Source organism: Melospiza melodia, chromosome 24 (genome assembly GCF_035770615.1).
Source record: "Melospiza melodia melodia isolate bMelMel2 chromosome 24, bMelMel2.pri, whole genome shotgun sequence".
In the NCBI taxonomy this organism is placed as follows: domain Eukaryota; kingdom Metazoa; phylum Chordata; class Aves; order Passeriformes; family Passerellidae; genus Melospiza; species Melospiza melodia.
The window spans coordinates 9478133-9494364 of record NC_086217.1 but is presented as its reverse complement, the minus strand read 5'-3'; the positions used below and the strand labels follow the sequence as shown (position 1 = coordinate 9494364).

Sequence of the window (16232 nt, the reverse complement as noted above, 5' to 3'; positions counted from 1 at the left end):
ACGGCCAGAGCTGAGCGCCAGTGGCCAGAGGAGCTGCTGGTGCCGATGGCGGAGGGAAGCGACTCCCGAGGGACACCCGGGGCTCTGATTTGGACGGGGAACGAAGACCCTCGTGGGGAGCCCCTGCCCAGGGCCTGGCACACACCTCGCTCAAAGCTGTTCCCGATGGGCCCGGGGAGTGACCCCGGCCACGGGCCCAGCGACCCCGCTGTGGGGAGAAGGTGAGGCCGGGGCAGCGCCGGCTGAGGGAGCGGCGGTGCCGTGACCGTGAGCTGCGACGGGGGCGCGCTGGTGCCGGCGGAGGGGAAAGGGGCAAGCGGAGCAAAAAGGGGCGAGGAGTGGTGCCGGTGCCTGCGGTCGGTGCCGGGGTCGGATTCGGGGTGGGGGTCGGTGCCGGCGTCGGTGTCTGGGGTCGATGTCGGTACCGGTGTCGGATCCGGGGTCGGTGGTCGGTGCCGGGTCCGGGTTCGGTCCGGGTTTGGGGTCGGTGTCGGGCTCGGTGCCGGGTCCGGGTTCGGTGTCGGGCTCGGTACAGGCTCCGCGTTGGGTCCGGCTTTGGCGTCGGTGTCGGTGCCGAGCCCGGGGCTCGCGGGGCCGCCCCGTCGCGGCTGCTCCCTCACGGCCGGGGCGGGCGCGCCCCCTGGCGGCGGCGGCGGGCGCGGCGGTCACGTGAGGCGCTCGGGGCCTGGTGCCGCTTCCCCCAGTCAGCGCGGAGCGGCCGAGGCGCAGGCGGGGAACAAGATGGCGGCCGGCGGCGATCCGGAGCGGGGCGCCGGCGATTCGCGTTGAGCCGCGGCCCGCTCGGCCCGGCCCCCCCCCCGCCCCGGCCCCGCGCCCTCCGCGGGGCGCGGAGCTTGCCCGTAGCCGCCTGTCGGGACTCCGAGCGCCCTCCCGAGCCGCCCTTCCCCTCCCTTCCCCCTCGGCCAGCGCCCAGCGATGCGGGGCCGGCGCGGCAGGCCGCCCAAGCAGCAGCAGCCGGCGGCGGCCGCCGCTCCGGCGAGCGCCCCGGCCCCGGCAGGCCCCATCGGCGGGCTGCGCTCCCGGCAGCGCGGCAGCAGCCGCGGCAGGTGGGCGGCCGCGGCCCAGGCGGAGACGGCGGGGCCCAAGCAGAAGGGAGCCGGCGCTGCCCAGGCCTCGTCGCCCGCCGCCGCCGCCTCGCCCAGGGGGGGCGGCAAGAGGAAGGCGGGCGGCGGCGGCAGCAGCACCCCCGGTGGGGGAGGCAGCGGCGGTAAGGGCAGGGGCAGGGCCGGGGCGGCAGGAGCAGGGGGAGGAGGAGGCGCAGGAGGCAGCTGCAACAGCCAAGGCAGGGCTGCCTCGTCCAGGAGGAGCATCAGCAAAGTGGTGTACGACGATCATGAGAGCGAAGAGGAGGAGGAGGAGAGCATGGTGTCCGAGGAGGAGGAGGAGGGAGACCCCGAGGATAACCAGGACTCCGAGGAGGAAGAAGAGGAGGAGATAATGGAGGAAGAGGACGACGACGACTCTGACTACCCCGAAGAGATGGAGGATGAAGACGATGCCAGTTATTGCACTGAGAGCAGCTTCAGGAGCCACAGCACCTACAGCAGCACCCCAGGTAGAGAGTCCGTGGGCGAACTCAAACAAGTCGAGGGCACCCCACATGCTCCCTCTAGGTTGGCAAATACGCTCCGCACTCCCATGCGAGGATGTGAGGGATGCCCGCAAGCACTCCCAGGGAGAGGGGATGCAAATAACCACTGGCAGCCCCGGGGACGCGGGGAGCATCGGAGGATGCTCGGATGCGCGGAGAGGAGCGGGGAGGGCGGGCGGCACTTGCTGGAACAAGGGGATGCTCTGCAAATGTTCACGGGGAACCTGGCGACCGCAGAAACGCGCGATCCACCAGGACGTGTTGCAAACAATGTCAGAAGTGTTGTGGAGCATTCACTTCAAATTTAAAAACAAGGGAAACCAGAGGCATGCCTTGCAAAGAGGTCTTTTCAATTAAATACAGGAAAGGCTGGCTTGTGCTTGCAAATACAACTTGATGTTGAAAGGAAAGGAAGCGCATGTGAGTTGAAGTGGCTTAAAAAACCAAAAGACTATAAACACCGAGAATTTTCAGGCTCTTGAGGTCAGAGCTATAACTGGATCCAGCATCTTACTGGCTTTAAGACAAAAGTAGCTTTCCAAGGAGGGAAATGAGGTGCATTGTTCAAAATGGAGATTGCATTGTTATAGTTTGGGGAAAAGTGCACAGGGCCTCATTGCAAGGATGTAAACCTAGCTGGAGTTCAACACAAAGATTAAAAGGTGGAGGTTGAGTCAGAGGTCTTGCATTTAAACGCTGTGTTTATCTTAAGGTATGGCAACCTTTAAAACTCATGTTGGGGTTAAAATTCATTAAACATAATAGTGATTAATTTTTTTCATTCTAATGGAAAAATTGGGATTTTTTTAAGGCCTGCATTTCTGTTTGTCCTTAATTGGTTCCTTCACCAAGCTTCAAAAATTCTTTTATTTAAACTTAAGCACTTTGGATTTATTTGAACTTGTTCCAGAATGGAATTCGAGCTTACAATATTTTATTTTATTTTTATTTTCTTTCTTTTTTTTTTTTTTTAAGTCTCTGAACCAGGAGAGTAGTTCAACTTATAGGTAATTTGGGCTGCAGGATGGCAGACGCTGCTGTTGTTCCAGTATTTGGCCACTTTGGAAGGGGGGAGGAACAGGTTGTTGGTGTGAATGCATTGCATCTTAATTAAAAAAGGAATGTAGTTCCGAGTAGTTAGCTGATGACTTTTTAAAAGGGGGAAGTACTGGCTGCTAAATGTGTAATTTATTTTTATTTTGGTAAGTTAATGATATCGGCTCATTCCATGACTTCATAATAGTACTTTAAAAAGCTCTATAGGTTTTTCTATATATTTTTTTAAACTTATATCCATATGCTTCAGAGCCTAAATGAATCAAAATAAGTACATACAGTACTAAATTTATTTAGAGATAATTTTTAGGAGATGTTAGTTTACCTGTTGCAGGAATGTCCTGCAATCAAATTGAAATGTTTTGGATAAAGATTGAGACCTGACTTCACAAAAGGAAAGCTCTAAAATACTCTCTTGACTTTTAACTCTCCATTTTCTTCTTAGTTGTGATAACTTTCATTTTTATTACTTTTTTGGGAGTGCTTATGTCAGGGAAATAATATTTTTATGATTTTAACTGGCTAGGTCAGGATAATATGTTTTACATGAGCATCCAGGTTTAAAATGAGTTCTGCAGAGAATGGGTGTATGCCATTTTTCAAATGTGCTAAGTGTTTTGGCAAATCAGAAGATAGCTCTCTGTGCATTGTTGTACAAGCATAGACAGGTTTTATGTGGTATTCAGGTGTATCAGAAACCATTTTGATAATTTATATGTTCATTTCTCACTTGGTCAGGATAACTTAACTTTATTAAGAGAAGTGTAAGTGTAAGCATTTTAATCCTCAGGTGCTTTTGCTCTCTACTGAGAGTTAGAACGTTTGTGTTGTTATTTTGGCACTTTACTGGTGGTTCTCATTAGCTCAGTGTTTGCCTAGAGGTCTCCCTCCCTCCTGGATACACTCTTGCCCAAAGTGTTCATTCAGGCAGCTTCGTCCGTGCCTCCTCCTGGACAAACACCTGCCCTGGGAGCCAGGGTGGCGCTGGTGGGAGTCTGAAATCCCAGTGCACTGATGGGAGTCTGAAATCCCAGTGGCACTGGTGGGAGTCTGAAATCCCAGTGGCACTGATGGGAACCTGAAATCCCAGTGGCACTGGTGGGAGTCTGAAATCCCAGTGCACTGATGGGAATCTGAAATCCCAGTGCACTGATGGGAATCTGAAATCCCAGTGCACTGATGGGAATCTGAAATCCCAGTGGCACTGATGGGAGTCTGAAATCCCAGTGGCACTGATGGGAGTCTGAAATCCCAGTGGCACTGATGGGAGTCTGAAATCCCAGTGGCACTGATGGGAGTCTGAAATCCCAGTGGCACCGATGGAAATCTCACTCCTGGCATAATCCAGCAGGAGATGCCAGCCCTCAGAGCAGCCCTGGCAGCAGGGCAGGGTTTGTCTCATCGGGATCTCTGTGTCTGACAGGGCAGAGAGGAGGGCAGAGCAGGGCAAGGCTGCAGTTGTCTCCCGGGTTCCTCCAGGGGCTCCAGGTGCTCCCTGAGGCGGGGTTGGTGCTCAGCTGTGTTCAGGTACAGGGGGGTTATTTCATAGCCCTGTGTTCCATACAGGGGGGTTATTTCATAGTGTTCAGATACAGGGGTTATTTCATAGCCCTGTGTTCCATACAGGGGGGTTATTTCATAGCCCTGTGTTCAAATGCAGGGGGTTTATTTCATACTGTTTAGATACAAGGGTTATTTCATAGCCCTGTGTTTGGATACAGGGGGGTTATTTCCTAGCCCTGTGTTAGATATAGACGTTATTTCCTAGCCCTGTGTTCCATACAGGGGTTATTTCCTAGCCCTGTGTTAGATATAGACGTTATTTCCTAGCCCTGTGTTACATACAGGGGTTATTTCCTAGCCCTGTGTTAGATATAGAGGTTATTTCCTAGCCCTGTGTTCCATACAGGGGTTATTTCCTAGCCCTGTGTTCCATACAGGGGTTATTTCCTAGCCCTGTGTTCCATACAGGGGTTATTTCATAGCCCTGTATTTGGATACAGGGTTATTTCCTAGCCCTGTGTTCCATACAGGGGTTATTTCACATCCTTGTCTTGCAGCCAGGCAGGGTGTAACAGTGACAGAGCTCCTGTGCTGGGCTGCAAGGCTCTGAGGAGCGTCTCCTCCCTTGGCTTGGACGGGCTCCTGACAGAATTTTTACCAAAGAGATGATGAACAGTCCTCTCCCCTTACCCTCCAACCACTTCCAGGATGTACTCTGAGGGGCTGAAGAGTTTTTGAGAGCTGGCTGTTGAATAATTGCCATCCCAGTCAAACTCTGCTGCCAGCCAAGCTTTTACACATAAATCACATCCTGCTTAAATGGGGAATGGACTTGCTGCAGTTTTTTCTAACTTACATATAACAATGAATTAAAAGATCACAGAGCAATGTTTCTGGCCAAGAAAGCTTCAGGTTTTGTGCTCTGGTGGGAAGCTTATGATTTATCTTGAACTTAGATGTAGGAGTACTTTCTACTATAATATGGTAATAAGTTAATATTATTATAATATAAAATAATATTATTAAACTATTTAAAGAAGTGGAATCTTAGAAAAGATAAAATGCCTAATATACCACTTAGTCATGGTACAATAAAAACATACTGTGTGAATAACAATTATTTCTTTTTATTCTACTGGATATACTTTTGGTGGAGGGATTTTGTATGTGTAATGTCCCTTCCCTCTCAGCCCTTTGCATCCCCAGAAGGTGGATATTGCTGGGACAGGTATCCTGTATAAATTGTATCACTAAACATTTTTGCCATTCCCTGTCCAATGTAAATTCCACTTGAGGCTTGTCACTGTTGCATTATAGTTACTAAGTATTTTTCATATGTTGCAGAATTTTAAGAGAAGGGTTTAATGGGGATGCCTAGAAGTGCTTCATTTTTTTGTTTATTGATTTTTCTTCATCAGAAAACTAGTTTTAGGAAGAGCTATACATCTAGATTTCAGCTGAGATCATCAGTCTGTCAAACAAACAAGTACACAATATTTATCTTAAAATACAATAAGTAATAATTTTAGTTGGATTTGGCTTGTGTGAGCATTTGCAGGCATTGACCATTGCTTCAGTTAACCAGTTACTTGCCAGTGTGCTTTTATCTTCAGAGTGAGAGAGTTTAGCTGGGAACCAGGTGCTGCATTTGGTGTGTCTGTAGTAATTTTTTATCTGAACATGCTTTCATGCTCTTGAAGAATTGTCTGAGTGGAGACACCGAGATACAACATTGAGATATGCAGCCACCTTTGTCTGCCGTGGGAGAAGATTTACCATCCCCCCAAACACCTCACCTGGGGTACCCTGTTCTCTAAATTCAACCTGGTGTGCTCTTATTTTACCATTTCCTGATCTGCACTTTGATTTGTGCTCTGGAGGGAAGGATCACTGGTTCCTCATGCCAGGCTTGGAAAATGTAGGGGACAATCCTTGACAAAGAAATTGTGTAGAAGGCCAAAGGAGTAAATCTGGGGCTGATCCTGCTGCATTGACTTGTAAATTGGCAGCTTTATCTGAGGAGAGCTTTGTCAGGCATCTCAGGAGCTCTGAGCAGCAAATACCTCGCCCTGATAGAAGTATGTGTAAGAGATAATGTGCTGGAATTACTTTATTGGGCAAACTTTTTCTGTACATCTGCAGTAAAATTCTGTCAGTGCTCATTGTGTTGCATGGCACAGGTGTAAGGTGAATAAATGTGAATTTTAGTGAGTTGGGGCTGGCTCTCAGGGCTCACTAACTTATTAAATTTGTTACAGCTTATCTGAGTGTGTCCCAAGAGATTGTCTAGCTGTTCCTGAGAATCATTTTGCTTGTGCTACCTGTGGTTTTGTTGGTTTTTTTCTTTGCCTGGGTTCTAGGCACTAAAGGGTTGTGCCTCACTCTGAGTCCTTCTCTCACCTGCTGCTTGTGCTGCATTTGCATTTGTTCTCCAAATGTTAAAATTGTTCCATAGAACACGGGGGGTTTGTATTCCTGGCTCCTGGGGGTGTGCTCATGGCCATAATGTTGGGAAATTAAATTCTTAAAAGTGAAATCAGTTGAGAACCCTGGTTTGATTTAAAAGTGCATGCTGACAGGTGTGCAAACTGAAAAGGAAGCAGCCAAAAGTTTCACAGTTTAAAAGAACATAAAGAGCTACTTTTGTACAAGGCAATGCAGGAATCAAACTTTACTTGGGAACATGTGTAGGAATTTGTGATGTGAGTGCACTCAGGATCTAGTCTAATAACCAGAGATGTTTTAATTTGTTTTTCAACTTCCAAAGCTTTTTTTGGTGCTTGGAATGCCTCATTTTTAATGTTTGTTTAGTTCTTAAGTTTTATTTATGGCTGGATTTTTTTTTTCTCCAGACTAAATAAATAAATTTGGGTTAGGTGTGATTACTTCAGAGTAATATTCAAATTAAAGCTGCACCTACAAGTAGTTACAAATGCATCTTATTCTCTTAGAAAATTTTTCTGGGAGAGACTTTGACTGTGAATATTAGAAACATGATTATCATGTTGGCATTTTTAAAAGAGAAGAAACTGTTTTGTGAAAGTCAAAGCCTTTCATTTCAGCCCATCCCAAGAAAAATATTTAGATTTTTCTATTTTGGCACTACTTTTCATAATATATTCTTATTTTATGTTGAACTCATTCATGTTACTGCTGTTTTTTCTTTGGTGTAAGCTGAGCAAACGTTCTCCCAAGAGGTTGACTTTAATTAAAGAACCAGTTTGGATATTGCTGTGGCAAACATTCAGCTCTATCCAGTTCCTGCATTCTGCTGTGAAAGGAAAGAAGGAACACCAAAAAAAAAGGTTTTCTTGCACATTGTCATCAAGTGTTTCCAGTTTTCTCAGTGATATCTAACAAAACCTCCTGTGTTGCTGTACAGGCCCATTTGAAACGTGCCTGCTGCAAAGCAATAACATGGGACAGCAAGTGAGTGTTTGTTAAAACCAAACCAAAATAGGAGGGAGTTTGAGGGCAGGAAAAAGGCAAAGTTTCCAGAAGGAAGGAAAATGTAGGAGAGGGCATCTTCTCTGAGGAGTGCTCTGCTCCAGGACATTGTATATAACTGGCAGCTGGTCTTTATGTTGAGGAGTTTTTGCAGTGACTCACGATCTGGAAAACAAAACCAGCCCAGTTCTGCTTTACTAAAGATGGACTTTCATCTAAGAGTTCTGTGGTTTGACTTGGCTTGTGGAGCTTGAAGCCAAAATTTTAATCTTTTTTTGGGGGAAAATTGAAAGTCCTTTCTGTGGTCAGTTAGTGGAGTGTGACTGGAGGGGTTTGTTCTGTATTTTCCCCTCCTGTAGAGGTTGCTGAAGTACCTGAAACTCCTTGGTCTCTTTTCCCTCCCCAGTGTCCTACCAAGCTGATCCTCTCCATGGCACCTGAGAGCAGCAGCTCTGGGCTGGAGAGCCCAAAAGTGCTGGGAAATGATGGGGACAAGTGAAATGAGACCAGTTGTGAACTTCCAAATCAAGAGAGACAGGAACCAGTGTTTATTTTTTAGGCCACCACTCTGTCCCTGTTTAAACAGGACAGTGGTTCTGGCAGGATATTTGTTCTGAAGGACATCCATCCACCAGTCCAGAACCTGAAATGTTGGGCTGAAAGGCTCTGTTTGCTGGAGGGGAGGAATGTTTAACATCAGCGAGACAAGGCCAAACTGGATTTTTGTGATTTTTGTTAGCCTACATGAGTAAGGTGATTGAATACAACTAAAGCTGAGGAGCATGAAACTGTGTCCTGGACACTTATGTCTGTAGTTTATTCAGATATTCTGTTTATATAAACCAGCAGATGTATTAAGGATGGTTAAAGTAGTTTTAAATTCTCTATTCTCCCGTGGTAAAGAGTAGATATGGCTTTCCCTTTTCTTCTTTCAGTCTGTGAATGAAAGTGGGGACAAAGTTTTTGATCCTTTTAAACTCTTCAGAATTCATTTCTGAATTCTGAAAGGGTCAGCATTTGAACCAAGTAGGTTGAGTAGATGCAAATTAAAAAAATAAAGCAAGGTTTGGGTTTTTAAAGTAAATTCTGATTCTGGGTGTTTAGACTGTTACTTGAGTAACTTTGTTTTATTTCAAATATCATTAGTGTGTTTGCTTAAATATTTGTAATAGAAATTATTTTAGTAGATTATTCTAAGTGTAGACTATAATTATCAATATCTGATCATTATAATGTGCCATGGAAATAGAATTGTTTACTCTTTAATCTTAATTACAGGCAGCTCTTTAACTAGAGAATTCAAAATAGGGACAGGTAACCACTGCAGACTGCTCCAGCACTTGGGGAAACACAGTGAAGGATTTGCCATTTAAAAGAAGCTTGTGCCAGATAGAAATATAAAGCTCAGACACTCCAGGGGATCTGGATCCTGTCAATATTCCAGCTGTGGCAGCAGGAGGCAATTGGCAAATCAATTTTTTTCCACCAAATAAAGCTGTGGAATTTGAGTGGTGTAGAAGTGGACATTTTCTGCCTTTGTACTGCCTCAAACTTGGAGGTGAAATTTGATTCAGAGGCTTGGTTAACATGCAGAAACTATCTCAGAGTCTCTCATTTGCATATCATAAAACTTGAGTATGTTTTGGGAAACTTCAGTGTGGGTAAATTGAGAGCAGATTTCTTGAATTTAGAGTAGTTACATGAAAATTCTGTTTAAAGTCTGGTCAGTCAGGTGGTGGTGCTTGAAGGAGAAGTAACCTGCCAGTGCACCTGCTCTGCAATCCCCTTGGTGGTTTTGGGGTTAAACAAAGCAATTTCTATTTGAAACAAAATTTCCCTGTGGGGGCCCAAATCCTTGACAAATGACAACAAGTTAAAAAAAAAAAAGTTGTCAAATCCTAGTATTTCTTAAATAATTTAAACTAAAGTGTTTGAAGAGGCCAGAGTTCTTTGTGGGGCTGTGGGGTTTTTGTATCTGTCGCTAAATGTTGAATTTAAATATTGGCCCACTTGCCTCATGAAAAAGATGATTGTCTTTGAAAGTGAAGAGCTTGAAAAATTGTATGTGTTTATTGCATTTTTCAACGTTTGAGGGATTTTCTTTTGTGTTTATGAGGCACAGTAGGGTAAACATGGACTGTGGCCTTCAAAAACCCTCACACAGGAGGTGGAGCTGCTCCAAAGCAGGGTGAGCTGTGTGGGTTGTCAGCACACTGAAAAATCAGCAGTAAAATAGCAACATTTCAGCTTAAAAAAAAAAGACTTGTAGCACTTTGACATCATTATATATTCCATTGACCTGCACTTTTAATTCCAGTTCAGCAGCCTCTTGCTATGCTTCAAGATTTATGAGCACCTTGGCAGAGAATGTCCATCCTTCTCACTGGAGATTATTAGATTGCTTGGATTTGTTGGTTTGGGTTTTTGAGGTTTTTTTTTTTTTAAGGTATCTGAATGTTTCTTGAGATCACAGTTGGTGTATTGGCCAGTAATACATTGGAGCACAAATTGCTGGGAATTTCTGAATATCCAAATCACACTTTGTGACTCTCTTCTCAACTTCAAATTCTCTTCATCCCCAGTACAGAGAATATTAATAACAAATTGAAAGTGAAATTGGAAAGAAAAAAAGCCAGCATAGAAAGATTTTAAATGCTGTGCCATCAAGTAATTTGAGAAAAATACAGTTTCTTTCTAAAATATTCTGCATCTTTGAATACTTGCCTTTTTTAGCTCTGCAAACCAGTTTATATTTAGTTGAGAATTGTTCAGAGCAGTTCAGTGTCCAAAAACAGAAATTATTTGAGCTCTTGAGCTGTGGTGTGTGGTTTGCAGTGTGGATGGGGAGTGTTGAGGTGCACAATATCAAAATGTGCTGCAACTGTGAGGCCTAACACAAATGAAGCACACATGTTCTAACCCACTCTGCTTCTCCTATTGTCTGTTTTATTATTGCTTTTGAAATTTCTGCTCTTTATACCAAAACAAACAAGAAAATTCACAAATTGCTTTAAGTAGGAGATGGAATGGTGTGACTAATGCAGCCACAGGTTGTGTTGTGCTTGCACCAAAGTACAATTCTTTATTGTGTTATTATGACACATTTATATCCTGATAACACATTTCTTCTAGATGTGTAATAGCACCAGTGTGCTTCCTTTGTAAGAGGAAGTGTTAGAGATTAACTTTTTCAGAACATATTAGGAATGCCTTGTTTTAAAGTTCTTTTTTTATTCCCCTATTACTTTCATGTGACAGATCCACAAGTGTCTTTAAATTGCACCAGTGGATGTTTAGATTACATATGAGGAAATTTTGTTTTGCTGAAGGGTTGTAAAGCACTGGATGCTCAGGAAACTGGTGTAGGTCACACCTCTGGAGGTGTTCTGGGATGTGTGGATGTGAAACTTGAGGAGATGGTGGTGGGGCTTGATCCTGGAGATGTTTCCAGCTTCACTGATTCTATGGTTCCATCCCATGCTTATCTCATGGTAAAGAGACATCAGCAAAATTGGTGTTTGGAGTCCATTTTCTTCCAGCAGTGTTCCTTCACTCTGTTTTATCTTTGTCTAAAATTACTGGGGGGATTTGTCACTTCTCATTAGTTGAGGCAAAGCAGGGTTAATGTCCTTGCTGCTCGTTCTTGAAGGGCTGTTTCATGGCACTGCTGTGTGACAGACACATTTTTCTGCTCCAGAAGGAATCCTGGTTGATATCTCTGCTGCCTTTTGTGATGCTTGCACTCTGTGAGGGCCATCAGGGATTTCAGAGTATCTGTTATTGGTGTCCTGCATGGCCAGGACTGCAGTGTTGAAGGAAACTTCAATAAACTTCAGGTTTATTGTGTGGGCATGGCTTCTTTTGCTTTTGGGGTGCTTTAATTAAACCAGCTGTGGCTTATGGGATCATGTTGGTAGAAAAGTTGAGTTGAATCTAGAGAACACTTGCTTTGTGCCTGGCTGTGAAACTGCCTTGTCTTTGTGTGTTTGCCATGATTAAACATTTTCCACTGATTAGTGCAGAGGCATGTTGGAAGACACTCATAGAAACATTCCTTCACTTTCCACAGTCAGAACTCAAACTTGGAAAGTTATTTTTGTCCACAGATGAGGTTGACCTGTTACTTCTGTAATGGAAATATCTTGCAGTTATCTTCTATATTGTTTGGGTGTGTAATTTGTTGTACAAGACTTCATTCTTTAACACTGAAAAGGGAGAGCTGTGTCTGGTGCCTTCTTGCCATACCAGCCTAGGAGCTGATTTATTTTTCTGGAATCATTTGTTGTGCCTCAAGTTGTTTCTTAGAGGTGGCTTTTCTTTCTGGCAACTTTTTTTCCCTTTTCAATGCATTAATATTTTAATGATGGTGTTTCAGATTCAGCAGGATCTGCCTTAGCAGTTAGACTTATTTTCTGTATTTCTGGGGGTATTGAACTGAGTTGGGTGGGTTGAACAAATGCCACAGAGAACCACTTCCATTTAATGGTAACATCCAAGCTGACTGCAACTCACTTTATCTCTTCATTTTCCTCCCCAGTTTTTGGGGAGGTGTCCTTATCTGCAGAATATGGTTAAGAAATTATGAATGTGAATCTTTAAATTCCAGAATATTGATTGTGTCACTCTTCAGTGTCACAAAGTTTAATAGATGTCCCATTTTAATGAAGTGTGTGTGGGAAATGGCTGCTGTGAATAGCTGCAGTTTTTCTTTGGATTTTCTCTGTGCATAAAATACATCCTGCTGCCACTTGTCTATAGACAATGGATAATTTTGGAATTTAGTTGTTGACCAGAATCTTAGTCTGCTTAGTAAGAGGACCTAAAACCCATTTTCATCTCAGTTCTTGGATTAAACATAGATGATGGTTTATGAGGTTTTCTCAACTTGTTTTTTTTTCTAGAAAGGGAAATAAGCTTAATGAGTGCATCTAAAACTTTTAACTGATAGCTGAGAAATAGTTGCATGTAGCTGGTTATTCTGATAGAAGATTAAAATATTTCATCTTTCAGGTAGTGTCATTTAAAAAAACATTCCTCTTTTTTTTTTCCTTCTGCTTGGCATCAAGGACAGTGGAATCCAAGGGAAGGAAATGTAGCATCTTATCTGAATTGACATCTGAGACTGAATGCTCAGTGTCTTTTAGGTAGTAAAACAGCTCTTTAGCTTTTATTGGTAAACTTCATCCTTCTGTAATTTTGCCTTTTCATTCTGTGGATATGGCTCCTGTTTTATTGAAGCATGAGGGTGGACTGGGGAGGTGGTTGTTTGTTTGTTTTGAGAAATTGAGAATTTTTGAAATATTTTCATAAACCATCACATTTACTTTCTGGTTTTGGTTTGTAGGTAGTCAGGAGAAACATTCTAGTTAGAAAGCAGTGGGCAACACGCTTTAGGTTCTCTTTTGTATTTTAATTTGGTTTAGATTGATGTCCTATGACATCTGCTTGAAATGAGCTTTCCTGGATGCCCTTGCTGGATAGGAGAGTAATTGCAATCATTTAATACAAAATATCTGTTTGGAGTGTGATGTTGAATAAAAGTGAGAAAAATTATTGTTTTGGCTGCAAGAAATGTCTTTCTTTTTAAGTAGTTTAAACAATTACATTTCCATATATCATTTTAAAGCATCAGTAGATGTGTATTGTGTGGGAAATGCAATTCCTGTATGTGTCTAAAGTAAAACCTCAGGTATCTTGTGTTTTATTTTCATACTGTTAGTTAAAGTATGAGATGATTAGCTGAGTTAACACATTTATGTAACTGTGAAGCTTGTGAAGCCTTAATTTGCATTAGTTCAGAATGTTTACACAGTGATTGATGACAGATATTCAAATACACTGACCTGTGAGCAGCAAAATTCTTACTGTTGTTTCTTATTCCAGGTAGGAGAAGACAGAGAGCACATCGTCCTCGTTCTCCAATATTGGAAGAAAAAGATATCCCACCCTTGGAGTTTCCTAAATCCTCAGAGGACTTGATGGTGCCTAGTGAGCATATAATGAATGTTATTGCCATCTATGAGGTACTGAGGAACTTTGGCACTGTTTTACGCCTCTCTCCTTTTCGTTTTGAGGACTTCTGTGCTGCTCTGGTAAGTCAAGAGCAGTGCACACTCATGGCAGAGATGCACATAGTGCTGTTAAAAGCAGTTTTACGTGAAGAAGACACTTCAAATACTACCTTTGGACCTGCTGACCTCAAAGATAGCGTTAATTCCACTTTGTATTTCATAGATGGGATGACGTGGCCAGAGGTTCTGCGGGTATATTGTGAGAGTGACAAGGAATACCATCATGTTCTTCCTTACCAAGAGACAGAGGACTATCCTTATGGACCAGTAGAGAATAAAATCAAAGTTCTGCAGTTCTTAGTGGATCAGTTTCTTACCACAAACATTGCACGTGAGGAGTTGATGTCAGAAGGGGTTATTCAGTATGATGATCATTGTAGGGTTTGTCACAAACTCGGGGATTTGCTCTGCTGTGAGACCTGCTCGGCCGTGTACCACCTGGAGTGTGTGAAGCCGCCCCTGGAGGAGGTGCCCGAGGACGAGTGGCAGTGTGAGGTCTGTGTGGCACACCAGGTGCCCGGGGTGACTGACTGTGTGGCTGAAATCCAAAAAAACAAACCCTACATCCGCCACGAGCCCATCGGCTACGACCGGCACCGGCGGAAATACTGGTTCCTGAACAGGAGGATCATCATGTGAGTGAGCCAAGCACTGCATCCTTTCTGAGCAATTACACTGTGTGTTTCATACTTCATTTAAATTGCTGTTTCATCTTAAAATTGCTCTTCCTTTAGATAAGGCTTGCTGTTTTGTAATCTTGCTAAAGACCATGTAAATAATCCATATTTATCCCAAATTAATATTCTCATATCTATACATAAAAACAGGACCTCAGGCTTAATATTAATGTGCCTAAAACACATAAATGTGAGGCAAAGAAAGGGAATATTAATGAAAACTCCCCAGTTTCTTGTAGAAGTTTCTGAAGAGAAGTTTTATTCTTTTTATGATCACACAGTGTGTAGGACACTGCTTGTGGTCTGTCACCTGCTTAAGCAGTGCTTGGCTGCCAGGTGCTGGTGCCAGTTTGATGCTCTGCCTTTGAAGCTGAAACTTTGAGATGCTCAGAGGGATTCATTGTTACTAGAAATGTAGAAAGTGTTGCATTGAACGTCGTTCTGTAGTGCAGAGAAAGTCATCACAGAAAGTTGTGCCTGTCTTGGAGGGAGGTACTGTGTGTGTTTCACACAGTTTCCTGTTACTGGTTGGTCTCAAGATACAAATGTACCTCAAAATATTAATAGGAAGCAAACCCTTGCTGGTGAGGGCATTGTGCCCTGGATTTTACTGAAAAGTTGAATCTGAAAATCATTTTTCACCAAAAAATGGCTAAAGATTGGTTTTGTCATAAAAGACTGTTCTTAGCTAATTGTTCTCATAATGGAGAAGAAACAATATTTAAGTGAAATTAGTGGTATTGTTAAATTAGGAGAAATAAGAGACTTTAGCAGAGCTCTGAAAACTCAGAAACAGAGTTTCCATTCAGTGTTACAGAGAAAATAAACCACAGCTGGGTACCTTAACAGAATTTCATACAAAGCAGGTTCCAGTGAATGTTAAGATAGTAGCCAGCATGTTTAAAAGGGACTGTGAGGTCTGCTGATGGTGTTACATCTTGCAAAGAAGACACTTCTGAGGGCTCATGGTATTCCTTTAAAATGTGGGGCTGTTTCTCTGGGGTATTGTCAGCTGATGCTTTGAGTATTAATTATCTCTGCTCTGTTTCCTGTGTTCTTCTTTCATATTTGTAAAAAAAGAGTCCATGTTTGATCTTTTTTCGTTTCTCTGGGTTATAAATGTCACAGTAATGCCAAGTAACCTTTCAAAGGATGCAGGGAATCTTTTATACTCTTCTCTTTTTTCCCTATATGTGTGCTCCGTGGTTATACTCAGTGCCATGCTCCTCAGTGAGGGGTGGATCACTCAGGTGGTTCACCAGGATGGGATGGGCACCTGAAGCTGTTGATATCCAATTATTCCATTGCTTCCTGCTGAATTTCCTACCTTTTGTTTTCAGAAAATGTGTTGAAATTTTGATTTTCACAAAAAAGCTTGGTTGTGAAGGATACATAACTGGGATTATTTTTGCTCTAGTTCCTTGTGCTTTAATAGCTTAGGGTTATCTCTGCCTTGGTTTTGTATCTTCCTCCTCAAACTCTCAAGGAAAAGGTTGTTCTAAAGATGGATTTGTCTTCACTGCTCTCCTGTACTGGTAGAGATCTGGGAATTAACATTAGAAAATCCAGATCACTCAGGAGCTGATTTTGAGCTAAATGGGCAGACTTTGTTTCCTCCCTGTATGTAGGCAGATAGGTAATTATTTTTAACCAAACTTGATCTGTGAAACAATGTTTTTTTCCCAGTGAAGTAGAGTATTTGATGTTCAGAAGGTTTTGATACAGGCAATACTTCAACATACTTCAAACTGAAATGAATCACACAGGTGCTTCGTGATCCTTTGAAATCTGCACATGTGAGAGTTGTTTCTTTCTAGCACATTGGTAGTAATTTTAACTGCACTTACAAGAGACATCTTCAAAAGT

General features: G+C 43.3%; 1 protein-coding gene across 1 annotated transcript in view; it reads left to right on the top strand.

The window, feature by feature from the left end:
- Positions 1-936: 936 nt before the first annotated feature.
- The window catches only part of BPTF (bromodomain PHD finger transcription factor), a 53783-nt gene continuing 38487 nt past the window's right edge, over positions 937-16232 (top strand). Inside the window, exons 1-2 of the mRNA XM_063175888.1 lie at positions 937-1576; positions 13502-14324. Of these exons, the coding sequence (XP_063031958.1) occupies positions 937-1576; positions 13502-14324 (1463 nt within the window). The remainder of the gene's footprint in view (positions 1577-13501; positions 14325-16232) is intronic.